The 27,813-nt window shown below is 38.3% G+C and overlaps 1 protein-coding gene and 1 long non-coding RNA gene across 5 annotated transcripts in view; one reads left to right on the top strand and one right to left on the bottom strand.

The window, feature by feature from the left end:
- The window catches only part of LOC128851309 (uncharacterized), a 62,008-nt gene that overhangs the window by 24,119 nt on the left and 10,076 nt on the right, over positions 1–27,813 (top strand). The window contains exons 3-4 of one of the 4 annotated variants that reach the window (XR_008448641.1): positions 7,345–7,554; positions 24,938–25,547. This is a non-coding gene — a long non-coding RNA (uncharacterized LOC128851309). Of the gene's footprint in view, positions 1–7,344; positions 12,352–13,440; positions 14,834–24,937; positions 27,743–27,813 lie in introns of those variants that run through there. The other 3 variants (XR_008448640.1, XR_008448639.1, XR_008448638.1) reach the window with 3 other exon arrangements.
- Positions 17,843–24,898, bottom strand: LOC128851308 (UPF0500 protein C1orf216 homolog). The gene is made up of 2 exons (XM_054059267.1): positions 22,500–24,898; positions 17,843–21,915 (listed from the first exon to the last, which is right to left on the bottom strand). Exon 2 carries the CDS (start codon positions 21,888–21,890, stop codon positions 21,096–21,098), a length of 795 nt encoding a protein of 264 aa, XP_053915242.1. The 5' UTR covers positions 21,891–21,915; positions 22,500–24,898; the 3' UTR covers positions 17,843–21,095.

Raw genomic sequence — 27,813 nt, forward strand, 5'->3', positions numbered from 1 at the left:
TTGTATGCTTGGTTTTTTGGTAAAAGAATGCCTTATGCTTACTATGGCAGCAAATTGCCCTTGCAGCAAAATAGTTAATTACTTGGTACCCACAGAATAAATTAATTAATACTTATGCAGACATCTGTATATTCATCCGTACACAAAACTCTATGTAGTTATATCATTAAAATGACGTGCTCCAGAGAATGACGAGAGTTCAGTCTGTTCAAGAATCTGCTTAGACTTATCTACCGTGCCCCATGCACATGCACATTGGGAAGTGAGGGGCAGATGGGAAAGGGTACAAGAAAACTTTTAAGAAAAACTCTTAGCTTTTAACATATGAGTTGTCCCGTTGGAATTGTGTGCATAAAGGTAAACATAAATGTTTTGTGGACTGGAGTCCTAAAATAATATAAAGGAGTTCCAAGTGTAAGACAGTCAAAGGGTTTTTTGCACTGGAATTCTTTTGTGTGTGATTTCCCTCTGTACATACATATAAAAATATTACAAATGTTATTGTTAGGAAAAAATTTGCTATAAACATTACTAACTATAATTAATGGCATAAAACTGGGTCAGGTCTGTAGTGTAAATAATCAGATTTTCTATTTACCCATTTGTAATAATTAAGAGATCACGTATCTCATGAAATCATAATTATTTAACATTTCATCATTTGCTTTTTACTTGAAAAGTATGAGAGAGAATGTATTTATTTTGCACACTCTCGTCTGTGGATGATCATTTGTTCTTTAGCTGATGAAAAATGAGTTCTTAATCCAAAGCTTACCATCCACCCTATATTTTTTATCCAGTGATTGGTTTAATGTACTAGAAAGGTTGATATTGATGAAGAAACAACAGATTTGCATGCACCTTGTAAAGGACTTTTTTTGTTTCTTTGCCTGATAAAAAAATAGAGCTTCACTAAAGTCAAAGTTTTGTCTTACACAGGATTGCAAGACAGAAAAAATTGGCCCTGCTCCAAACTGGAGCAAAATCCCCAACAATGGAGTTGCCTAGGAAGGAAAATTATATTACCTATTCAAAACATGTTGGTCTTATTTTCTGCAGCTATAATGTTAAATAAGACAAATGGGAAGAAAATAAAGTGAAAGGCTATAGAAAACTGAAAATCTGTTTGAATCTCAAAATGTCAAAATAATATTTCAATGCCAAAATATTTTTAAGTTTCTCTGAATAAAAACAACATCATGAAGCAATTAAATTTTAAAAATCTGCACCTTTCAAACCAAATGTTTCCTCAAAGTGTCTTAAACCCTCTTAAAAAATCAATATAAAACAAAGTGCTTCTTCGTAAGAAAGTTAGAATGTTAGTCTTTTTCTTACTTTTCTAATTATTTAATTTTAAACATAAAAGTGCAATATTCCCACCTGTTCTAAAGATTCTGTATGTAGTGCACCATGACTAAAAGCAATTTTTTCACTCTTGAAAATCTGTGGTCACTGTCAGAATGAATTTTGGCATTCAGAAAACTTCATGTCTTGGCACCAGCACCAACTATCAAAGATTCAAAACAAACTTCAGGGGAGGGAAAAGTACATTGTAAGAACAACTTTACCAGTAGCTTCTATCGAGAAGGACCAAGATTAAATGCCTCTGATGTATATGCAGAAGTTGAAGTAATTATTAACATCTGAGTGAAGTTTAGTTTCCAAGAACATATGAAGTCTTCAACAAGTTTACAGCTGAGCAGAAAGTGAGACACAATACGTTTTTGTTTCAGTGCACTACATGAATACATCTCCAAACTGAAGTCCTAATTATTGTATGAAACAAATATTGCACCTATTAAAAGAGCTGAAAACTTCTCATTTCAAGTTACTAAACTGAACTATTGTCTTTTGATTTTTATTGTTGCGGTTGTTTATCTTTGGGTTTGTTTTTTGGTTTTTTTTGTTATATTGGATCTTACTTTTATTTGAAAAATATTTTTTTGTTATGCAATTGGTCTCAGCACTTTGGCATATCTTTTTTATACACATATGAAGTAATGTGTAGACCTGGACAGCATCACTGGTCTCAACAATACCATCAGGCAAACTTTGCAGTCAAGTGACAAAAACAAAGTGTTTAACGTTAAGATTATTAGAAATAATAAAGAATTTATGTGTTCTGAGCTGATGGGCAATCAGCATTCAAAACTGAAAATCTAAGCAGGCATGAATATAAACATGTACTCTACTTGAAACATTTTGAAAAGAACAGAGGTAGAAGACTGGACATTCAATACCTTCTAAAGTTTTGCCTTCTTTATACTGGATATCTAAAAACAAAGGTACCACAAAATATATGTATTTTTTTAAGAAAAATTATTTAATTTTAGATTTATTAAACCTGAAAGTTGCAGACATAGTTTTTGCAAGCTCAGCATGCTCAATATGTATCTTTGAGTACCTTTAACAAGACAAGACTGATTTTCCTATTGGAAAGATTAATTTCTCATTGCTGTTGTTGTATAAGTACAGGCCTGTTTTCCTTTGTAATAAATAAAGCTGAAGTCAACACATGTAGCCACTGGTATAATATGTGAATGTTGTGAAACTTGCCTTGACTCAAATCCGTTTAATGGTTTTCCACTGAAAATTCAACATCTGCCAACACCACACAAATCTTGATAACTGATGTCATCATGAACCCATTAAGCCTTGGTTTTTAACATGTTAGGAAAACAAAGGGTTTATGGAAGACTACCAACGGAGGGCTAAATCCTGGAGCCCTTGTTCAACAGTAGGAATTGTTCCTTAAGTAAGGTGTGAGTAAGAACATCTTAAGCCCAGCAGAATGTAAGCAAGCTCTTGTTCTACATTAAATTTAATTAGCTAAGTCATTCATGAAAATGACACCATGAGATATGAAACCTGTCACTGCAAATCACCTGTGTTTGCGCCTTTCGTCACTGAGGCTGATTTGGGAATGCATATCCTGCCACACCAGCTACTGGCTTTGATGTGTCACAGCTGTGATACTGCAGCAAGGAAAATCCATTTAAATAGAGGGGGAGCTCTGGAGGAGTCAGGCATTTCCCCTGAAGGATCTGAAACTTCTCAGCAGAGGCTATCCAGAGATACATATTGAATAAAAAGGTCCTCATACTAAAATCTCATAACATGCTGGCAGGATCCCTGTAGCTGTAGCTAGGGGAAAAACTGTGTAGTGTTGAAACCGTAAGGAGCATTCATCCAGATAAAGAAGGAATCCCATGTTATCTCTAACATCCATACACCTGCAAAACTGATAATGCCTATCCAGCAGTTCGTTTCCTGGGCACAGAAGTGGTTAATCAAAGTTACAGCATAAGACCTGTGGAGGAGGGCTAGTCGTTTAATTAATGTGCCAGATATCCTTGCCAAAGCTTTTGCCAAGATTAGGTTCAGATTGTAAAGAAATCTCCAAGAGAAGGATAATTCTCAACACCTGCGGGCACTTTTATTAGCTGCTTTCACAGAACAGAAAAACGTATGTTAAAGTATTTGTCTCCGCTCTGCCAAACTGACCTCGCATGCTTTTATCTGGCCATAACCATAAGCAGATTTTAAAGCAGACTGCAGAAGAGATTGCTAATGGGCAAGTGCCCTGTGGCAAATCCACTTGAATAACGTCACCCGTGGATGGAAGCAATCATATAAAGCTGTTCAAAAAAAAAAAAAGATACCTTCAAAATTCACTGTAAAGGGTAGATTCAGGTGCACAGAGAAGGAATAAAATGAGAGATCGCTAGTATCAGTGATCACACATCCGGAAGAGGCATCCACCTGATGCAGTGTTATGCTAGATCCAGGTCAGGTCCACTAGGGGAGAAACGTCTTTGTTAAGGGTAATAGGAAAATTTGCTGTGAACCTCTAATTTTCTTTTCCCCTGAAAAAAATTTGGCAGTGTTTTGGGATTTTTTTTCTTTGGTAGTTGTCAGCTTTTGGGTTTTAGTGTTTTTTTTTTTTTTCCCACAGGCATTTGATTCTAAAACACTTCAGGATGAGGTTCAGAAGTTGAATGCATAGCCATAATGCTTTTAAGGAAATGAAATCTCAGTTAACACCTGATGCATTTAGAAGCATATTACAACAAATCTACTACTGTGGTTTGGTACTACATAGTGTAACTCCTCATTAAAAGAAATTAAAGTGAATTTAAGGTTTGTTTATCTGTATTTTGTTGTGAAATAATTTGTTGGCAACTGAAATTAACACAACTGTCTAGTGGAGACTTGTAGAATTGTACTCACTCTTGATCCAACAATATGCACTTTCAATGCCTATAAGCACGTGGACACCAGGATAGACATGTGCAACTCAATTTCTGCAACTGTTTGTGGCAGTTGAGACATGAATTCTGAAATGTTTATCATTCCACTCACTTTAAGCTGTCTCCCTTTAATCTGTTTTAGCCATTTATATTGTTTTTCTAGTGTTCAGAAAACTACCATTTCTCCAGGTAGAACAACAGCAAAAGGGCTCTGATTTCTATTCTTCTAGTGCTAATGAAATAAAAATTCCAGTAATTTTTGAAAATATCAACATCTGCAACTCTGCAGTACACAGTAAAAGTCTTTAGATTTTTCAAGAAACTGTCTTGAAACATTGCCCTGGGTTTTGGTGGTGTTATTGTTCTGGCTGCATTTTCTTGTTCCTGTCTCAGCTGTACCAGAATCCTTTTAAATAAAAAGTTCATGACAACTGGCACCTTAGTAATTTCAGGTTGGATTCTTCCATTTTCACTCACTCTAACTAGTACATTCTGCAGGAGCCTGAGTCACCCAAATGGGTGATGATGATAATGAATAAATGGCCAGGAACATCAGGAAAGCTGCAATGAATCTAAACTTAACTCATCTGTCTCTCCATTTTTTTTCCCAGTGAACATCACAAAAACAGTGAGTCACCCTAAATACTGATTATCCTTTACATCAGGTAGCGTAATTTATGGCACTTACCACTTACTGTGCTGGCAGTGTTGCATGCTCTAAAGCGCTGGGTGAAGTAAGGAGAGCAGAGTTGTGATAGAGCCTTGTCACTTGCAGTTATTTGCACAGGTACTGCAGAATCAGTCATGACCCTAAAATCTGGGAGACAAGACCCTCCCACAGCCCCCGAGAATATTGCAACTGACCAAATAGCTCACACACCAAAGCAATTCCTGAGCAAATACATCAGTTCAGAGCTGACATTGCCTTTCAAATTTCAGAAAGCTGAATATAATTCTAATTGCAACTAACTTTGCACACTTTATACACTGTAAATCTATAACTATTATTAGCTTTAACAAAGCAGAGTATGAAAAAAACAAATGTATTAGAATATTCATAAAGGTATTCATGCTTCTCCAGGAAAGTGAAATGACTCTTAGGGCTTTTACACTACCCTTCTTAATTTTCTGAATCACAAGAAAAAGGAACAATCCCTCCCTTTCTCTTCATTTGTCCTCTCCACACTCCAAATTCAAGGTGATGGCTTTCTCCTGCCATTATGTTACAACTTATAATCATTTTAAACTTACCCCTAAGAATCTACTTTAAAAACAATTCTAAGTAAACGTATTAAAGAGCCATCTTTTAAAAGACCGAACTTGACAATATTTAACACACTGTGGTTTCGTAAGATAAAGATCACAGGCAGCCGTGCAGATATCCTTGGTAGCATTACAGATACAGGTTTATCTAGATAAGACCCAACTATTCAACTCGCTATTAATACTGGCATTGGAAACCATACAGGCTTCTGTAAAATGTAACACTCTTCTGTATTCTGTGGAACTTGCTTGGGGCCCAGCCCTACAGAATTCAAACATCTGAGTTTTACACCTGACTAGTTCCACCAGTTGAGAGAGGGTTACTCATGTGTATCACGTTAAATGTGAAAATACGTGCCTGCAGGATCATAAGGAGCAACACAGGCAATGAAAAAACAGCATAATCTTGATGGGCAAATAACAAACATGTTCCTCCACAGAAAAAAAAAAAAAAAACACCAAAAAACTGAGCCTGACTTAATCTCTTCGTGATTGCAGATTTTGCAAATAGTACTATGGAGGCTGACTACAATTTTTCCACTATAAGCCCGGCCTGTAATTCATTAACCTGCCATTAAAAGAGTACTCACCTCATGTTCAGTCCTTTGAAGCACTTGAAGGAAAAGGTAACTGAAATGAATTTTTATTCCCCTCCTGTGGAAAGAGGGCAAGACATGCCACATTTGTAAAATTTCATAAAAACTAGAGAAAAATCTGTGACTGACCTATTGAATGTATTCATACAGCACTCAGAATGGGTTTCCTGATATTTCTATCCATATTAATGTTATTTCACTGTTACTCTTCTTTGATATTGCATTGCTCTCACACAAAAATAAATAAAACTTCCTGTAACATCAAAATTGCAAAAGTCTAAAACCAATGATAAAACTGCTTCTATATTTGCCTGCGTACTTGTCACGTGCCCCATGGCTAACATTGTACTCCATAATGCTTCTGGGTATTTCTACAAAACCCACAATGCCACCAAAATAACTTCTAAATCTCTTCCTATACCCTGAGTTCATGAATGCCTGTTAGTTTAGGAAGCATTAATGGGAGCCATTTGACTAAATACTAACATTGTTTTCTCTTTTGTGTAATTATGCAGAATTTAAGACAACCTAAAACTCAGCCCATGGTGTTTGTTTTTACATGGGTTTTACCAGTCTGTCTAAGTGAAGATAGATCCGTAAATAAAACATCAGGCCATTTTTTTTCCTGTTATTATCCTCATTAGGATAAGGTTAGATTACACAGATGTCGAGGTATGTGAAAAATTGTGAAGGATTAGATTAGCCCCCTTTGCTGGTAATAAAACAAGCACTTCCCAAGCTTGTAATAAAACAAGCACTTTCCTTTAGGAAATTCAAATGAGGGGCTCACTTGGAAATTTCCAAGAAGAACTTCACTCCAGCTTCCCTGAACAAGTACATGTTGTCATGTGTTGAAGACTTTTAGGGTGACTTCTTTCCTTTAGTTTTTGTATAAACCTCATAACTAAAGCACTGCAACTTCTAGATAAAGGAGCAGAGGACTTCCAAGCTAGCCTTGGAAACGAAAGATTAATTTTAGTGAAAAGCTTTTGATAAAAGCTTTGATAAAATGTAGCCTTTCCTATCCTCCTATCTCATTATTTAATTTTGGTTTAAGGACACTGAATTTTTAGGTTCCCCCTTGACAGTAGAAAAAGTCAGCTATAAGTTCCCAAAGCATGTGGACTAAGCAAAGTATTACCTTCCTCCTCCTATGAAAATTGTCTAGTTAATATATCACCACTAAACTCAGGCAGTCCTAGCCTCTCCTTGAGTATTTTCTATTTCTATTTCAGACCAGAGAAGACCTTCCAGCATGCCTGGTTTCTTCCAACCTTATTAACTGATGTAAAGAAAGAGGACAGGACTTCCTATGGTCCTCGGCAGTGCTCTGCAAGTCATCCTGGAGATTTGAGTCTGTGGAGCTTTCTGGGAAGAATATTTCATTTGTTTTTATTTCTGCACTCCCAAGCTATGTAATTAATGTTGCATAAGCACAGATATACGTAAGTCTTAGAAATGACGGTGTTTTTTTTGCCAAAAATGCAATCTATTGCGATTTGTGTTTCTAAACTACATAGTAGAGGCTAACCAACACTATTTCCACAGACTAGAGACAAACTCCTGTGCTTATTCAGGTGAATTACAGGTCTGGATGAACAGTGAGAGCAAGCATTTCATTCCTGCAGGTTTGTCTCTACTGCCAGACCCATTTCTGTAAAATATGACCTTCAAATGGAGAGGGATCCCAACCCTATTCTGAGTTATGTGTGCCTAATCTCTTAGCTTTATGCTTTGGTGTTACCTGTGTTGAGACAAGATACTGCATGTTGCTCACTCTTCCTCCTTTTCACACACTTTTATCACTGAGATGCAAGTCTACAAAACTGCATTAAAAAGCAGTAGTTAGAGAGACTCTATCCCCATTTTCTCCAGTAAAGTGTAGTCATATATGCAATATAACAGTATAATCTCTTTTTGTCCTTCCTATTCTTGGAAATGTTGGTTTATAATGGGTTAAAAGTGTGCTGCTAAACACTGACCATTTTAAGGTGTATTCTTCTCGCCTGCTGACTTGCCCTCTGACCTTTTGGGGGCCAGGGTGGCTGCAGACTTCATTTTTACTCTATTTCCTGGTCTCTCTCCTAGCTGTGCACTCAGTGTTTCCACAGCAGATTAATGACAGCTAATAATATCTGATATATCTGGACATTGCCACATAATGAGTTGCAGTCCCACTGGGTGCCCAAAGTGTCACTACTAACAAATTCACCAGAGCCGCACATAATTAGCATGTAAAGGGAGTGATCATGCAGTAAATCTGGAGGGGAAGATGGATAGCCCATGAGGAAAAAAATATAAGGAAAAAAATACTGTTCTTAACACTCAATGGTAAATGTATGTTTCTTGTCATGAATATTTTCTTGATAACAAACTGTGGACAGGTTACCTTTACAGTAACATTATTCCTTCCACGGTTGATAGGCAGGATTTCATTATGCCACTGCTAATATTACAATATTTCTGCAAAATGTCACCATATGTAAATTAGAAGAGGTTAGGGTTTCCGTGTTAGTTTTTTTCATGATGCACTGTCCCTTTGTGCTATAGCCTAATTCTCCTTTCTACAAGTTTACTGACTTGCTAGCACTGACCCAAAGCTTGCAAAATGAAGTCAGCACTGGAGGATCTTCCTTCTGAAAGAGCCAAATAGGAATGAAGAAAATCAACATATGGCAGAGAGAACAAAGAAGGAAGGATAGAAATGAGCTTACTTGATAAGGTTTTATCCAAAGTAAAATTTTTCCTGACACATCAGAAAATGCCTAATAAAGAAAAACAGGAGCAGGGACAGTGTGAGTTACTTGGCCTGATCTAAACACAGGTGTCTACCTTGTGACCACCTGGTTGACCATCACACTCTAAGTGCTGCCTGCAGTCTGGATATGAGCAGGCAAAGAGGTCTTCCCAGGAGAAAGAGGTTGACAAAAGGCAGATAAATTGTCCTGAGGGGCTATTGTGAGCCTGAAGAGCCCTAAATGGGGCACCTCTGCTCTAGTTTAAGTCATTCACTCCTCCTCGTTAGAAACCATTGCTCACCAATGCTGAAGACTTAATTTAGGTTTGAGGTTGTCTCATTTACAGGCCTTTAGCTTGTGTGACACCGGGGTGGGAATACTTGCATTTATGTGACTTCAGCTTTGAGGTTTATTTGGGCAGTTAGCCAAAATATCATTAATTCGAAGTGCAAGTTTTGGATTTAAATTATTATTTTGTTGAACAGAGAAGGCCTTTGGCCCTCAAGGCTTCAACCTCTAAATTATTCTTGTTCTTAAAGCACCAGTTCTGTTATTTGAGGAGATAAAAGTTAACAAGGAAACCTCACTTTGAAAAACACACCTAAATCTCAACAAACAAACAAACAAATTTGCCTGTGACCTGTATATTTTTCCAGGATAAATAATTGTTTATATAGGTGAAAAATTCATAAGGGCAAAATTTCTGTAGCTGCCTTCTCCAGAGACAGATCTTGGCCAGGAGAGCCTTGTGATCCTCAGATACCAGCCCCTGTTTGTGATGTTGATGGAGACTGTCAATAAATATCATAGATAAACTTTTAAGACAGTGAACTGCTACTCAGCAGTGCAGGAAAGAATCCTGAAAATAACAGTAGCTGCTTCTGTCCACTACTGCATTCCTGTTCCCCTTAGCTAAGCACTCATGGGCCCCTCAGATCAGCTCATAAGCTCTGAAAGATTCTGTATTCACACTGGCTCATGTTCTTTTGGAGAAGCACATTTTGGAATCATCTGACTTTATCTTTTATCCCTTTTTTGACAACAAAGTTTCTAAACCGAATGTTGCATAGGAAAGTGTAAACCCTCAAGTCTTAGAAAGACCACAGTTAATTAAGAAGTGGGAATTTCTTTTAAAAATCTCACAAGATTTTGAAACTCAGAAAAGGCAATCTGCCCGGGTTTTTTTTTTGGGGGGGAGGGGAGAGAACAAAAAGAGCTGAAAAATGTTTAAACTCTTCCTGACAACAACTTTATTTTTAATTCCTTCTTCTTTTGACTCTCTCTGCAATCCATGTAGTAACTATTAGCACAGTTATTCATTTCAAGATTTACCTTCCTACATCATTTCATTGTATACAAAAAAAAGCCAAATGAAAAAAAAAAAAAAAAAGACCCAAAAAGGCTTATATTGTTTATCTGGTTGTTAATGAAAGAATGAAGTTCACAGACTACCCAGCTCCCACAGGGGCCTTTTTTATGCAATCTTAGTGATAATTAACTGACAGTGATTGATGGCCAATACCGAAGTAAGAGAAGATACAACTGCACCATTCTATTCAATTCACTTTTCTATTTTTTTTACAAGTCCTTGTTTATTTCTGAATAGCATCAAATTAATTATCTGTCCAATTTGAATTTTGCCTTCAAAGTTCATCTGAAACACATTTGCCCAATTGTTCTGTCACCTTGCTGACTGGGATTTCATATCAAAATTCATTCTGTGTCAAGTTCAGGGAAGGCAACCACTTTTGCATTAGAAATACAAAAAAACACACACATACATTTCCATGAGTTTGGTAGGTAAGAGTATTTCCACTGGAAAATAGGCCCGAGCACACTGAGGCCATACAGAATTTTTTAATACCTCCATGTGGAATTTTGTTGAAGGGAGCATGAGTCTTTTTTTAACTTAATTTCTAAATATAATTGTTAGCATTGCAGATATTTCTAAGGGTATTTTTTATATACAGTGAAACGTTTTATTACATTTTTTGCTGTAAATTTGCTGAAAAATTCCCAGAGTCTCACATCCAACTTTGGTCTTGTTAAATCTCACAGCACAGCATACATTGTCCTAGAATGACTAGAATACATGAAATTGCTACATTTTATGCCTTATTCTTCAAACCCACTGTTTTAAATAATTGTTTCCATTAAGCTGGTTGTGTCAGCCTTAACATTTTTTTATATATCAAGTATTTTAAAAGCTTTTTGAAGTGGTCTTTTGCTTTACCAGGAAAATGGTCCAATTAGAAATACCTATATTACACAGAAGACCTTATGTTTGACATTTCTTCAACTGACAGGTGAATTCTCACCAGTATTTTATCACTTGTTACATTTAAATGATATTATTTTAACCACTTTCCTGAAAGAGTCTTTCTTTTATTTGCTAAAACAAAAATAAGTTTGTTTAGACATGCAGTGTTCCCTTTACAACTTCATTGCCCTTTCAGCACGTATAACAAAATGTACACACCATGGATCTGTTGGGAGTTGCAGTTTATGACGGTGCAGTACTTTCAAACTGAGTGTTTTATACCATCTAGCACCCTGAAGACATGTGAGGTGACACCACTGATCTCTCAGGAGACATGTCATTGATTTCTTACAGGAACTGCTGATGAAGAAATTAGTCAATAATTATATTTTGTAAATTCTAGCAGCCTTTTTTTCTTCCCCTCCATAAGACAGAGGCTGTGGTAAACATGCATCTGCCTGGCCCTCAAGGCATGTTCGGTTTTTGCCTACCTTTATACCTTCCTTGATGAGAGCAACAAATCAAGTTCAAGTATACTGTACTGAAGGATCCTTCACCAAATCAGACATTGCTAAGCCCTGACTACGAGGTGAGACTTCCATGGAGGTCTATCAACAAGTCTCAATCATCCACACAGGTTATTGCTCAGGGATAAGGGACACCTCTTTCCACACAGGGGCTGCCTGCTGTCACTGAAGCACCATTTTTCCAATACAGTCAGTGATCATTTGACACATGGGCGACTTCCAGGATTATAGCCAATAAACCTTCCCCCTATAAGAAGAAAAACTAGCAGCCATGAATCATTCAATTTTAAGCACTAGAGAAGACGGGCAATACATAAATACCTCCTTACTTCAATGAATTTTGAGGAATACTCTCCCTAAGACTAGTCTGGGAAAAGTTAGTCTGTGCACTAGAGAGCATACTTGTGCCTCATGCAGAAATGACATGGATTCACTGTTTCACAAACAACTACAAATGGAAAAAAAAAACAATTGCAAGAAAACCAAGGTGATTTTTTTCCCTTCAACTGAAGGAACAAAGCAGCAACAACAAATGATTTTGTACCAAAAGAGGCCTTTCAGGTGACCTGAAATTAAACACTTCATTCTCATGTGCTGTGAGCAAAGCAAAGGACACAACTACTGAAGTTGCAACACAAGAGCTGGGAGAAGCACTTTTACCCCTCACTTTACTGTCTGGCACCTGGATACACCTCTTCCTGAGTGAAGCTGAACAGAATTCCCCCTGCCTTCCTCAGAAGGCCATCATATATTTCCATCTCTGTGTAGGAAGTCAGAGGAAGGGAGAGCATCCTTCTTTATTTCTCCCTTGGAAGCCCTGCCATATATTTCCATGGAAAGCACAGTAGCCACCCGGTTGGCATCTTGCCTTGCCACTGGGCCAAATCAGTCTTTTTTTTTTACAGAATGAGAGGTACCACTAATAGGGAATAGGAATGCTTTGGGACTCCACACCATTCTGCACAATTCAAAATAAAGCAATCCTGACATCCTCTGGGCAAATAGGTGACTTAAGTTCAAAATCCATCAGGTAAAGGTAACCTCTGTGATACTTGAAAAGTTGAAAGGCTAGGGCAGCTTCACCCCCTGCATTTCAAAAGTTTAGTCTCAATTTCCTTCATCAGAGAAAATTACTCATGAACATGTTTTACTCATGAATGTAACACAAATTAGTGCTTTTTAGCAGGGTTGCTTATAATATTATGTACCCCAATCTATCATATCAATATAAGTAAAATCAGGAACATATAGTAATGAAAACAATCATATGATTATAAATCTTCTGGTATCTGAAACAACCTCAAGTATCTTCACAACAAGCAGGAATTATGCACTGCATCCAGGACTTACTGAGATAATGATACTTTTATATTCTGCAGTGCTTGCTGTGCACAAAACAACATCTGAAGTCATTTAGGACCTAATGCCACAGTGTTAAAGACATCCTTAATTTTATGCTGGTGGCCCATCATAAAACAAAATAACAGCTAGACTGATTTTCCAGGTCCCCTCTAATGAGCTATCACTTGCCCTCAGCCAGGCACAGGTACAGATTTGTGAATTTCTGCCAGTGGAACCACGTTTGTGTTTTGATACTTTTCCTGTTTCTAGCGGACTCAGTTGCCGAAGTGCTTCTTAGTTGGAGACTGGATTTACAAAAGACTTGGATTGCAATGGTTTCAATGGGTTTCAAAATAGAATCTGATTTGCCTATCCAAGTAGTCGGAGAGATCATCTTATACAGCAGAACCCAGATGCTTTCTTTACTGTCTAAACCAAGCTTTCATTCTTCTCTTCAACACCCAGGTCCACAGACTGAGGAAAAATGAAAGAGAAGCCACTGAATCATGTTATGTCTGTATGCTGTTAGTTTAGAGGAATACATTTGAAAGTATCAACAGGCACGTAAATACACCAGAAGCAACAGAATCCCCATGCACTGGAGAATGATGTGGAAGGATGACGATAAATTATATACTTCAGTCCCTTGTTTTAGGCTTCCTCATCTGAAGATTTGGACCAGGCCTGTTGTCCTAGCTCCTATGACACATTTCTTCCATGCAGGCAATGGAAATGAAACTGCCATCTAGGGATAACCTGGAGAAGAGTTAGAAGTCTGCTTCTATTGTGACTCTAGTTTGATTTGAGCAGCTGAGACCTTACAGATGAAAAAAGGAGGAGACATTCCTTCAACTGCATGTACTTGAAACAAACCAGAAAAAATGAAAAACATGCAAATCCTGTGTTACTTTCTGTGGAAAGTTTATTTTCAAAACAGAAATATTTAGTTAAAAACACTTCCTCCTCTTCAAATTTCAGATATGACTCAAAGAGAGCTTTCCTATTTGAAGCAGGATTCTCATATGATTGTATGAATGTCTTATCTAATTAATGGAAACAGACTATTTCTGGAGAAAGGCCTACCTTCCTTTGCCCCAGTGAGTTTCAAACAAGGCTTTCTAATGCAGTTTGAAGGTTGTTATCAGGCAAGGAACCAGCCTCTTTCCAGAGTGGGCAAATTAACTGATTAAAAGCCTTACTAGTGTCATGACTCTACACCCCATCCTACTCTTACTAGGAATACTACCTGCCAGATTAATATCTATTCAGGTCAAGTTGCTCAGCATCCCTGTTGTTATACCTATTTGTACAGGCACCCATTAATTTTAAGGCAATGTTACTTTGCTAACCTGTTATATAGGAGAATTGGAAGAACGGAAAACAGCCCCTGCTAAACTTGCTCATTCATCTAAACAGGTTTTGTTTCAGCAAAGCAAAATTTGTACCAGCCTCTACCCCAATTACCTCAGACAAATCTGCCATGATTTGTAATTATTATTTTAAATTAATCTATCCATGAATTACAGTTGTGTTTTGTTTATTTATTTGTTTAGACTGGTCTAAAAAAATAAGCAAAGCTTTCAGCCATTTGTAATAAAAGCAAAAATGACTAAAAAGACCTATTTTTTTTTGAGTTTGCATTAGTGAGTCCACCCAAAATATGCAATAATATAAGAAATTAAGTTATAAATGTACAGATGTGCTCTGTGTAACCATGAAAATCTGCATGCAAATGCGTAATAGTCACAAATCTACATTATTACGATATTAAAAAATACCTACAATTAAATTATCATGTGGAAATAATCATAATGTTATTGGAAACTCAATTATTGTGGCAACCCTTGTCGGGGAATTAGCAGGCTGTGGCAAAGGCAAGTCAGACCTGAATTCATCAAATATATATTATCACAATATTACATGTTCACTTCGATTCCATGCAAAGACAAACATCCTCACTCACTAGTATCTGCTCAATGCATTTGTATTATTCATGAACAACTCTGTGATCTATTATACATACAAAACTGATTGTACGCTGCTTGCCGGGGGCTACAATGCAGAGACACAGAATTAATTTTATTATATACACATGCATGATAATTGTGTAGAATTCGGTCAAATATCAAACTCTGCTCCTGTGCTCCATTATTTTACTTTCCAAAAAGAGGTCTAAGGTCAGCAGCAATTTCTCTTTGGCGACAGTGAAACTCTTTGTCATTTAGAGTAGAAAGTTCCTGGGTACTAATGAGCCTGGAGCTGTGATGAATGGTCACACATTCCCTTTCCTCTCCAACCCCCCACCCATCAAAGGGAAAATGTAACTTTTATTGAGATTCTCAAGAATTCCTTGCCTGTCATGCACACAGAAGTCACTTAGGGCTGTAGACTTAAAAATTAGATTTGTTAGAGATGGAGGCTACTTTTTCGTTTGTTTTGAAGACTTCTTGTTTTGAAGACTTTACTATAAATGCATAACATTATGTGAGAAGATGATCAAATAATTAGAGAAATTTGTTTGCAGCTGCAGTTTTATTCCTGTAGGAATTGCTGTTATTTTAAAGATGTTTAAGTAAACACTCCAGAAGTGTTTTCACAGGGCCATCTTCCCTACTACAAGTTTTCATTCAAACAACTACCTTCCGCTTTCTTCAATAGCACAAGAGACTGATGCGAAAGCCCTTTTCTTCTTCTCCCAAATCTTTCTAATCTTTAGACAGAAAGACAAAGATTAGAACCATCCAAGATATTTGTAAATGTTTGAACACACAGGGATATAGAAATGCATCAAACTTGAGAAGGGACTTGAACAAGGTGCACCACCTCATAGTTCTGGTCTGGATTCAACTGTCATTGAAAATCAGCAGGACAGTAGACTTCAGCATGTTTTAGTTTATTTAAAAGCCAAGTCTAGGGGAGTAAAAGCTATGTGCAGATTTTGGTAGGAATAGCTACTGTCACTCGGCTTTAGAGATGGGTATGTACCACAGCTACACAAACACCCCTTAGCATGCATCTAGCCTAAGGATCCAAAAGTGTTGTTTCAGGAATGAGAAAAAGAAAAAGATCATCTTTAACTGAGGAAAAAAAAGAAGTCCAGTGTGACATCCTCCACACTGTATTAAAAGTCAAACCCTGAAACATCTTTCCTTTTAGTTCCATTCACTCCCACTCTCCATCCACCATCCAGTCTTCTGGCTATCACACCCACATGACTCTTTGAGCTTTAAGACTGAGAAATGTTTATTCTCTGCCCAATACAATTGGAGTAGGGTCCCATTCAAGCATATTCCAAACCTACTCTTGCATTTCTGTGCTGCTTTCAACAGTCATGAGCAAAAAGTGCTTTCCAATGCTTCTATATTGTAGATTCATAACATTTGTAAAAATAAATTGTAACACGGACTTCTACTCGTGAGCCAGAGATCTAAACAACCTCATCTTTAAATCTATCTTCCGTATGTTTATGCCATGCCCAGAGTCCATAATTTTCTTAGAACAATGAAGAATGATCTGCATTAAGTAGTATATGGCTATTGAGTTTGCAACAATATCATAAATTTACTATAAATTGGTGAAATCATCACCGTCCAAATTAAGAAGTGTCATAGACACACAAGAAGATCTCAGAAAGGAAGAAGTGAATGAATCACACGTGACATATGGCTCCATCACAAGAGGTAACGAGTGAACATGCTAAGATGAGCTGTTTATCTTGGCTGACTCATAGCCATCAATAAGAGAAATAATAAAAACACAGCTCTGACCAGTCTCCAAGGCAGCAGTCTAGCTAACTGAAGTGCTAGAAATGCAGAAGAAAAGCCATTGCATTAAAGAGTATCTCAGTAATACATTTTTTTCACTTAATTGTTCATAACTCTATTCTGTTCTCAAAGATTTCTGGGTTTGGGTAGGTGCAAGATATCACCTTTTTAGTAATAGCAATGACTTTGAGGGAGCTGGCATCCTTTGAATGTCCTACTCTTCCATGGTAAATGCCTGATTGGTTTCTGCCATTTAAGGCTGGTTAGGCAATTAGGTGAGCAGCAGGACCTTAAGGCTCCAGCAGCATCATTTAACTTCAGCCTTTGCAGTGAAAGTAGGTAACATAAGCTGTCAGGTCAAAGAGAAGTTTTCTCATGGAGATCATTAGCTTGACACACTCTGTCAGACAGTAAGATAACAGGGAGGAAAGATCTGCCGAAATTACTTATTTTGTCATCATTACTCAAGGCCTGTGAATTCTTAGGTACATATATGAAATCTCAGTCGTTCCAGCTTGTACCTCTCATTAGCACTAAATCTACATGGTTTGGGTTCAGATAAAAATACAGAATTAAAGAAATTTAGTTGAACCTCATCCAAACTACCAAACCTCTTAATGACACAGGGAGACCAAACAATTTGAGAGAATACACTTTTATAAGCCTGAGATTGTTGCTCTGTCTGCTATGCCTAAAAACACCTCCATGGGTTACCCATGCTATTGTGACACTTTCCCACTGACCTTCAGCTGTTAAAACATACAAGGGAAAAACATTGCTGTTAAGCTACATTTTCCAAATAAACTAATGTAGCTTTTAATTTTTTTTCCCAACTCCTGTTATCAGTAGCCACAGTAGAACCACCAACTAAACAGGAAAAAATTGCAAAGGCCAATGTTATTTCTTCAGTCACTATTTATTTTGCATGTATCCATAAAAGTGCTATAAGGAAAGAGTGTGGGCACACAATACAAGTCTTGGCTTCATTTTCTTGCCAGCTATGAGACAGAATTGCTCATGCACAAATCTTTTGGTATTTAATACTCATACTACAGAAACATCAACTGATCTCAATTAGGATCAAGAAATTTTAGCTGAGGTGTTGTACAAAACAAAGATTGTCACAGTTCTGTCACAAAGCACTTACAGTTGGACAGGTTGACAACTCATATTGTTGCACTGTGTATTATGTGAGAAGTATTTTTTAATGTTATTAAAACATTAATGCCTAGTCACATTTAAATGTGCTTTTGACACTATAGGTAGATCTGTATGGTAACAGAGGGCGTTCCATTTCTTCCAAAAAATGCAAGTCAACACTCCAGCAGCTACGGAGAAAAAATAGCTACTTCGTCTTATCATTTTTTTAAAATATTTTTGTGCAAATGTTTTATGTCACTGGAAAATTCAATGATGTACTGGTTTTGGCTAGAATAGTGGTAATTTTCTTCATGGTAGCTAGTATGGGGCTATGTTTTAGATTTGTGCTGGAAACAGCATTAATACCACAAGGATGTTTTCATTATTACTGAGCAGTTCTTACACAGAGTCAAGGCCTTTTCTGATTCTCATACCATCCTACCAGCGAATAGGCTCAGGGTGCACAAAAACCTGGGAGGGGACACATCTGGGACATTTTACCCCAACTGACCAAAGGGATATTCCACATGCGATGACAGATGGTTCAGCAATGAAAGCTCAGGTGGAAAGAAGGAAGGGGGAGCATTTTGACTTACGGCAATTATCTTCCCAGGAAACTATTAAGTATGATGGAGCTCTGCCTTCCTAGAGATAGTGGAACACCTGTCTGGCAATTGGAAGTAGTGAACGAATTCCTTATTTTGCTTTGCTTGCGTGCATGGCTTTTTATTTACCTATGAGACTGTTTTTATCTCAACCCACAAGTTTTTCACTTTTACTCTCCTGAATCTCTCCCCCTTCCTGCCTGGGATTACTGAGTGAGCAGCTGTGTGGTTCTTAGTTGCTGGCTAGGATTAAACTACAACAACATGATAGTATTAGTCAAGCTCAATCTAATTTAGAAGATGATTATTTTTCAAACAAAAAAAAGTTGGCCAAAATTGACAAAAGTATATATTTTGACTATTTTCCTCATGGGAACAATTCAACATTTGATTTTAAAACTCAGTGTTGTTTTTCAGAGATACACCCATTCTCCAACATTTCTTTCCCCAAGAGAGACAACACAATAGTGATTTGCTTGCATTTGTTTTAACGGAATGCTTACTCTTTTACCCAGTGACAAAAAGGCTTTTCTAGCTAAGGAAGGACCAAAAACTCAAGTCCTTGCCTTATTGGCCATGATCAGTATTCCTTCTTGGGAGGCATATTAAGACAGAATAGGTTGCCTTTGAGGTGAGTTTAATATTTAAGTGTTCTTTGCAAAACCTGCATTACTGACAGAGGACAGCTTTTCCAAGGCTAAGCAGAGAGTTGGATGAGATCAGAGCTCAGGAGTAATGTTTCCCAGTCACACAGAATCCCCAGCTCTCTTCCTCAGCCCTCTAAAAGCCTCTGGCAACCCAAATTCCCCAAATGAGGCAGTAGAGGATGCTTCTTCAATTACCTCCTTGATGCCAAGGATGTTTCTATGGTAATTCTACATTCAAAGTTTCAGACTTGTGCTGCATGAGAGGCTACACCGGGGCCTAAGGAGATGGATGAACCTATCTAAGGTTGTGCATACCCAGAGGTCTTCCATAATTTTGGGTGCACAGAACTACAAAGACAGAAAAATGACAATGTTGTGCTGCACTCCAGTTGTTGAATTACTTCAATACCTTGCTCACAGATGTGTGCATGTGAATCTAATCAACCAAACTCCTCGCAGATAACAGATTGCTTTGAGATATTGTTCCTGCTTCTGCTACAGAGAAAGATGCACCAGCCTTTCATGACTACCTGTATGCAGGGATATGTGTGCACACATACACAAGTACACACATCCTCTGTCTCTATGCACAAACAGAAAAAGAACCAAGAATAAAATGTTGCGTATACATAGCACATTATTCTCAGAAAGATATAAAAGTCTTGCCTTTTCATGCAGAAAAAAGCACACAAAAAGCCTGTTTGATTGTTCATGTATTTAACATTTATAACAAAAAATCAACAAGGGAAAATGAAAGGTAGTACAATCAGAACCAGATATCTGACAAAAATGAGATTTTTCTGTATCATCTTAAATCCCAGAAAAGGAAGATTTTCAGCATCTTTTCTTCTTGAATAATATTTTGCTTTATATCCTAAACAGTACTTTCAACTACTCAATGTGCTGCTCAATAACAGGGACTCACATTGCCTTTTAAATGCATACAAAAAGTTGCATTTTTTTTGGCTTTCATTTTCCCTATGTGTTTGTTGCATACTGACATCAAATTCCCTGCAGGCATCCTAACCTTGCAACTGGAGAAACAGTTGCTCTAGGGTTTTCCATGTGCCTAATACACCTGGAGAAAAAGTGCTAATTGTCACCAACTTCCATTAAATGACAGCAGTAAGGCACAAATTATGCTTGCTTTGCAGACACTAGTGCCATTGGGAGTTAGCAGCAGATTAATAATTGTGCAGACCTCAAACATTCCCCTGGTACTGCCAGTCTGGGTTTCCAATGAAACATCAGATTATGAGGCCTTTGTGTTTAGCTTGCTTTCCAGAGGAAATAAGGCTTAAGCAGTTGCACTGTCTCCCTGTGCATGTTTGACTATCCTACCTTCCCATGACAATTTCTGGTCAATCTGAATAAATTTTATAGGCAAGTAGAGGTCAGAAATGCAAAATGGCCTTTGCGGTTTTATGAAAAAGAGGCAGCTAGGTAGATATAATCAAGCCTGAGCTTAAGTGTCTCAAATATCTTGGTTTTCTACATTCAGGTGTTCTTGGGGAGAAATGGATCCCAATTCTGCTCAAGTTTTGTTAGTGCTGAAAGTAGAAAGGCGATGAGCCATGGTACAATTCAGCAGGCAGAAGCTCTTGCATCTGACCACCTTTACGGGTCACATCAGACTAGATTCCCAGGTTTTTTTTGTTTTCTTTTTCTTGTTTTACAAAACCTTATGCCAAATATCTCTTTTCAACTTGAGGCTTTGAACGCGCATTATGAGTCTCTAGCATCCTGCACAGGTAAAATCTACTGCTGGTTTCCTCCAGAGAAATTCAGGAGCCAACATTTCGTCTTCCCATATCTTCTTGCTCTGCTGCTGCTGCCATTTCCTCTCTGTTCTCGGCGCACGTGTGCACATGCTCTCGGGTATGAGGACAACACCCCTATGGCATGCAAGCTTACTAAAGGCTCCGGTGGCATTATAAAGCTTGTTTCTGCAAGCAGCAACATGATTACAACGAAGGTGAGGGTGAGATTGAGCGAATGTGTTTCAACACTTCCTTCTTGGTATTTATTACTGTGCCATAGCATTCCTGCAATCTGGCCTGTTGCTGCTCCAGCTGCTTATGCAAGCTCCTGATTGAGCGCAATAGAAGAAGCCGTCGGTACATAGCTAGCTGGAGACGGTACTTCTCCTTTTCCTCCTTTTTCTTATTTTCTAAGCTCTCCAATACTTTTGTGGTCTTCGTCCAAATCACCCAGTCCAGACTACAAGGACCCATATCATCCTTGGCACCACTCCCTGCTTCCTGCGTGTGACAGCCCATGGCATCAGTCCTGGGCAGGGCAGTGACAGACTGTAGGGGTTCATCAGCTCCACCAGGCACCATTGGCACCTCCAAACTCAGGTTGCCATTGCAACAGGGCCTTTTAGAGCATGGAGAGGCAGTGTCTGCAGTCTGGAGGTTACCAGCTGCTGTGGGGCACCATGATCCAACTAACAATGCATGTTCAGTTATTGGATGATGCTTAGCCAACCCAGAGGCTGTTTTCTGTGCCTGGCCGTCACTAACCATCTCTGGGCCAGCAAGGGCTTTTGCCTGGGCTATAGCCCTACTGGAGAGGATGGACAGTCTTGCTGGTGCTGCTGAGCTTCCCTTGTCTTCATTAAGGCTGGCTAGATAGCAGCCGGCAGAGCAACCAGGGGATGCTGCAACAACATCACGATTCAGAAATGGGTCTTCATCATCACTGTTATTTTGGATCTCTTCTTTAGTTCTTGACACTGTGCCTACTGTCTCAGCCATTTATTGCTTGAGCTAAAGAAAGTTTCTGTGAACAAAGTGGAAGTAAGAGGATTTCATTCGAACATACACATACACACAGAAGCCCAGTGCAGAGTGACATTTGAAGAAAGAACCTCTCTTTATATTTAAGCAATGGACCTATTACTTTTCTAATAAAGCACAACCCTTGGGTCACTTCAGGCCATTTCTTGTGATTTGCATTGGATGTTCTTTGAGACACAACATTAATCCAATAATAATTAAAATGATATACTGTACTATTAACATTCTCAAATCTTTAAAGGCAAGTGATCTATCCCTGCAGCACTGGCTGTGCTGACTAATTAAACAGAATACAGTTGTAAATGGGCATTGTAAGCACTTCTCCCATTTAAGAACACAGCTCTAAGTGCAGTTTGTAGAGACGGGCGAGTTGTCAGGATTGATAAGCTTTAGAGGGAGGTAGATGTACCACAAAGAGCAGGTTGCATTTAAATGCCCTCTCCAAGATTAATCTGTGTGCTACCAGTTTGTTTACAAGATTGGCTTTCCCCCTCCTATTAATTCTAATAGTAAAGCTATATTAGCACCATGATAGCCATAGACAGGAAAAAGAAACCAAACACTTACCGAGGTTACTGGGGGAAAGGATAAGAGTTAGAGTGCATTTTGTCTGTGTATCATGTTTTCTTGAATGTGAGTCAGCACAATCTGGAACTGAAACATCACCGTACCAGAGCAGGAGCAGCAGGAGCAGCAACAGCGTTAAGCTGTTCCACCCAGCAACAACACAGTCAGCCCCAATCACAGAGGAGCATAGGGCTGGTTTCTTCCCCCGCAATGGATATTCCTCCCTGGCACCCAGATTTTATGTCATCTTTGGGCATCACAATGAAAATCGGGGTTGGATGGCACTTCTTTTCTCACTTTAAAAAAGAACGTGCCTGATTCATTGATTCTAAAGGGGGACAATATCTATGATCCTTCCTGCCGCTGACGGTCAGCAAAAAGCTAACAACAACTAAAAGAGTGTGAGGCATTCTGGACCTCAACATACACATATTTTCAGAGAAAATAGGCTTAGATAAACTTTAGCTGTGTGAACACACTAAACAAAAATTAAACAAGTATTCAGCACTAACTGAATGCTAAACATAAAAGCAAGAAGAAGCCATAGATCTGAGTGTCTAATATACTCCCATATTTAATTAGGCCGGTCTAATCTTTAAAAAGAAGCTCTACATCCCACTAAAGTATCCCACAGAAAAATAAACTTTATCTGCTTTGATGCTCAGAAAAGCTACCTTCATCATACTTTCTTACTTGTAATGCCAGGAACAAAATCCCTGGATACAAAATTCACTGATTATCTACCTGTATCTACTTCAGTCAATTTACCACAATTTACTTCAGTTGCCTATCTGTACTCCATTCGGCTAATATAAATAAAAGAATAAAAACAATCCAAAATGCTATCTAGAATCTTCCTGGAGGTGGAAAAGAATTAAGGTAGATCATATCTCTACTTCTACATATTCTGCAATGCAGATAAGTTCTTTTTTTTTCATCTGTACTGACTGTCCTTCTTTCTGATGCATCTGTTAGGATATGCCTCTAACCTTGAACATATGAAGTCCAGTTTACATAAATACAGATTTGTACCCTGAGGTTTAACTTGAATGCATTGGTTTTGTGCAAGAGATGTTTTGCACTGAATGGGTAAAATAAACTAAACCTGCTGTGTTTATGTGCCAGATCATGCTGCAGATTATATAAATAATACAAAGAGATTAATATCCAGAGTGTTAATGAACTCTGCAAGTTTGTATCTTGGTGATATTATGATAATTGAAGAATATGGAATTGAGATAACAGGTATTTTACTGTATTATGCACCAAAAAGTTTCTTTATAACACAGCATTATTTATATAGTCTTTTTGTTTTGGCTGCTCTTGTCTCTAAAGAACTAGAGACATATCTTCCCACTACAAAAAGGATAGCAGATGAGTATTACATACTATATTGTCTCCAGGTATGTCGATACTTTTCTATCAGTGATCATATTTTGTTCCTCACTTCTATCTTTGTAACACTTTGCTGCAAATAACTATTTTCTAATAGTCTAATTTCTAATAGACAAGAGTTTTGATTACTTGTTGCCTTATTTTTTAAAAGCTCTCGGTGGCTTTAATTTTTTTCAGCAAAATATTCATAGGCAGTGTTGTTTGGAGGGATGAAGTGGGGAGCAAAAAATGATTTCCCAAACCAAACTAGTTTAATCAAAAGTAATATTAAATGTTTTACAGGAGCGGATCTAGATGGAATAAATAGCATCTGATATAATCAATTAAACAATAAAACTACCAACAATCAAAACTCATTGAGCTAGATGACTTTTCATAGAATATTGCAACTTCAGCAATCTATGAAGCTTAATAGCAAAAAATATTTAGTCCATTGTATTTAGAGGTTCAACACAACAGATATACAAGGGCAGGGCTGGGGTGAGATGGAGGATGCACCTTCTCATTACTGCAGTGAGGAAGACCAGAGGCAAGGTGGGGTGGAAGTTCTTCCACCCTCTTTGCCATCACGGAGAAGAAGGCTAAGGGGCCAGAGTGGCATGTGTCCCCATCGCCCACACTCACAGGAGCTTTTTCTGGCCTGGAACAGGCTAGACGAGGCTTCTCCCTTCCTGGTGGGGCATTACCCTATTCCTATGTCCCCCACACACTGGTGCTGCCGTGCCTCTGTGGGTCTGAAGCTGACAGCTGATGCTCCCAGGAAAACATCATGGTGACAAGTCTACTCAATGCTTCAAACCTTGGAGGAAGACACCACTCTCCCAAAGGACTGAGCACAGAATACAGCCTCCACGTAACAGATCTGTGTATGCTACTTGGCTGTATTTCTGTCTATTGCATTTCTGTCTGAATTTCAGAAGGGAAAACAAGCCCTGTGAAATTCAAGTCTCAGTTAAACATATACATATTTATTGTTACTAAATTGCAAGTGCCATTTATGACTAGGGTTGCATACTTATTTCTGTTATTAACCTGCTTTCCAGTGTTTACAGCTTCCTAAAATCTCACCTAGAGCATCAGATGGAAATTTTCTAGCCTCAGTTTCTGCCTGAAGGTGAATATATACTAAACAGTTCAGCAAAAATTGAGATGCTCAAGAACGAAAGCAGGAAGAAAAAGAGCCCTATGGCTGGAGAGACTTATGGAAACCTTTCTGGAGGAAGGCCTCTTCTCTAACTGACAGACTGGGGATCAGGGATAAAAAACACAGCTCATTTCAAACTGAAACATGTAAATTCTTGTTCTGAGATGATACAACAATCCTTTTCCCTCAAGACTATTACCTTGACAAAGTGACTCCTATAGTTTAGCTCCCTTTTATTTTCAATTCAACGGCTTAATAAAGAATTGAAAAGACCCTGCATTATCTTCCTCTGAAAGAAACACATTATGTCATTTTACTGGTGAAGAAACACTTCGAGAAGCACTTGCTGTTCCTACTGAGAGCCTGTCGCAGGTGGACTTTGCTTGATGCCTCTTGCTGACTCCTGGACTTGTTTTCCTCGGCATTATTTATGGGAACCTTTCCAGGCAGAAGCTGCTTCAGATTTCATGGTGAATATATCTGTCAGTCCAACACACTGAGAATTTCAGGTAGGTAAAATGAAATCAAAGACGCCTTCAGCTGAGGTTCATTACGTTTTATTACCACCCACTCACTGGTAGATGCGACTGCAAGCAGTTTCAAGGTATAGACCCTGGGGAGCCACCTTCAAGCTATCAGTCTTGCATGCCCTTGCATAGTCTATCCCGGCAGAGGTTTTTAATCCATAGCACTCTTTCAGGCATTAGCTATGAGAGGTACTTGGCAACCTACAGGCTCATATCTGTAAGCACGTGTCGAAATGCTCTGTGCTTGCCTTCTTATGGAACAAGGACTTAGCCATCACGGTTGTGTCTTGAGTGGCAGCAGGAAATAAACGGTCATGGAAGAGCCACTGCAGATAGTCATGACAGTTATTTCTCATTTCTCTGCCAGTTATAATGCCATTCCCAAGCATGGACAGATATGAAGAGAGGAAAGTGCTTAGTTTGGGGTTTTTTTTATTAAGTACAAACGTTTTACTGAAGTTCAAAGTGTAACAGCCAGATACATTTACAAACAGCATCAGCACCTGTGAAGATATGCCATTGTAAGACCATGGCCTGGGAATCTATGTTGTTTTGTATATGAGTTTGGGGAGTACTTTTAATAAAGTAGTAAAAAAATTCCTATTACACAGTAGTGTAATTCCATACTTTTTATTAATTGCTTTTAAAGATCAAAAGCCATATTCTGTCTGTTAATGTACATGCTCACATGGCCTCCTATGAAATCAATGAGATCCACATGTGTGCATCCGAGGCCTCAATTTTTCCCCAAAGATTTTTTAAAATACTTTTACAGGCCAGTAAGTCATAGAAGAAAGTCGTATGTTCCCTTTCTTCTGCCTCCATACTCAAAACAGACATGAGTTATTACAGGCTGCTCTGCATTACACTGGATGGTAACAGTACCCTGAGGGGCTGCTGGCCAGCCAGGGATTGCCATTGTTCTCACCCTTGTCTACACCTAGGCATTTCTGCAATCCTTTCACACCAACAGAGAAATAAAAGATGGAGCCGTTCTCCATGTGCGGCCTCCTAATGATATCAAGAAATGCTCTAGACATCTCAGTGGCAGGGAAGAGTGCAATGGGACATCTCAGTGGCTTTCAGAGAGAAAGAAATTAGGTATCTGTACAGAGCTGCAGTGCAATCACATGTGCAGAAAACCTGGAAGATTTTCAGAAAAAGTAGAGTGGGTGCATGATTTTACCAGTGCGGAGAGGTTCAAGGGCTTCAAACAGGAAAAGACAGGAATTCAAGTAGACCATCTTCATATTAAGGATAAAAAACATTTAAACAATCTGCCATGACTGGCAAAAATTAGCACCCTTGCTGCCAGTCTGAACAGAACTGCCTGCCAGAGGTGCAGATCACTGAAGGAGTATCTCAGGCTGAATTCAGACTAAAGTTGAGTTGAATTTGTAAGCTTCAGAATCTTGAGACTGCAGGTGTGAAAATGACCCAAACACTAGGAAGGGCTTGATGACAGTTCTCACTGCAATATTTCAGCAACTCTACCCCTAACCCTGCTTAGGCTTAAATATTCCCAGGAACACAAAATGAAAAATATATTTATATGGATTTATAAAGACATTTTAAGAGTGGAATGTTTTGACTTTCCTCAAGGCAGCAGTTGTTTTCACTATCATCTATGTGGAAAATGTTAGCTTATGATTTGAATCACCATTAACAGACTAAAGAATAATGGCTTCATTGCCCAAACCAGTTTATATTCTAAGTCCCCATTCCTGCCATTGGATCCATGAAGCTGTGTTTTTGTGCTCAAACAGCCACAAAGAACCTGCTAAAGGCTTGTGAACTCAGGGATCTACTTCAGCTTACACAATGAGCAGTTACTATTGGCACAGAGGCCAAGGTGGAAAGAAAGAACCCATTGGCATATGTAGCTGAGCTAGTGTGATTTTATTCCATCTGGTCAGACTGATCTGTACTGGGCAGACCCATTGGGTATCAGATAGGCTGATATGTTTCAATGCAGGGGAAACTTTGCATTTTTAGAGTGAGTTAATAATGCTTTCCAGTGGACATGTAGAGGAAGAGAGTTTGCGTGATCAGGGCATCTGCAGTATATGCTCTACAAACAAGTGGAAGTAGAATGAAAATCTTTATACTGACTTTAAAAAAAAGCCCATGAATCTTGAGAACTGCCAATCTACACCATTTACCGTTTCTTCTTCTAATGGATAGAATATGCTTGTCTATAATTCATTACAACCATATTGAAAAGAAAACTCTGGTTATAAACTGAAAG

The sequence above is a fragment of the Cuculus canorus genome, chromosome 2, assembly GCF_017976375.1.
Source record: "Cuculus canorus isolate bCucCan1 chromosome 2, bCucCan1.pri, whole genome shotgun sequence".
Classification (NCBI taxonomy): Eukaryota; Metazoa; Chordata; class Aves; order Cuculiformes; family Cuculidae; genus Cuculus; species Cuculus canorus.

Coding starts and splice junctions, on each gene's coding strand:
- LOC128851308 (XM_054059267.1), bottom strand. CDS start 21,890: ATGGCTGAGACAGTAGGCACAGTGTCAAGAACTAAAGAAGAGATCCAA.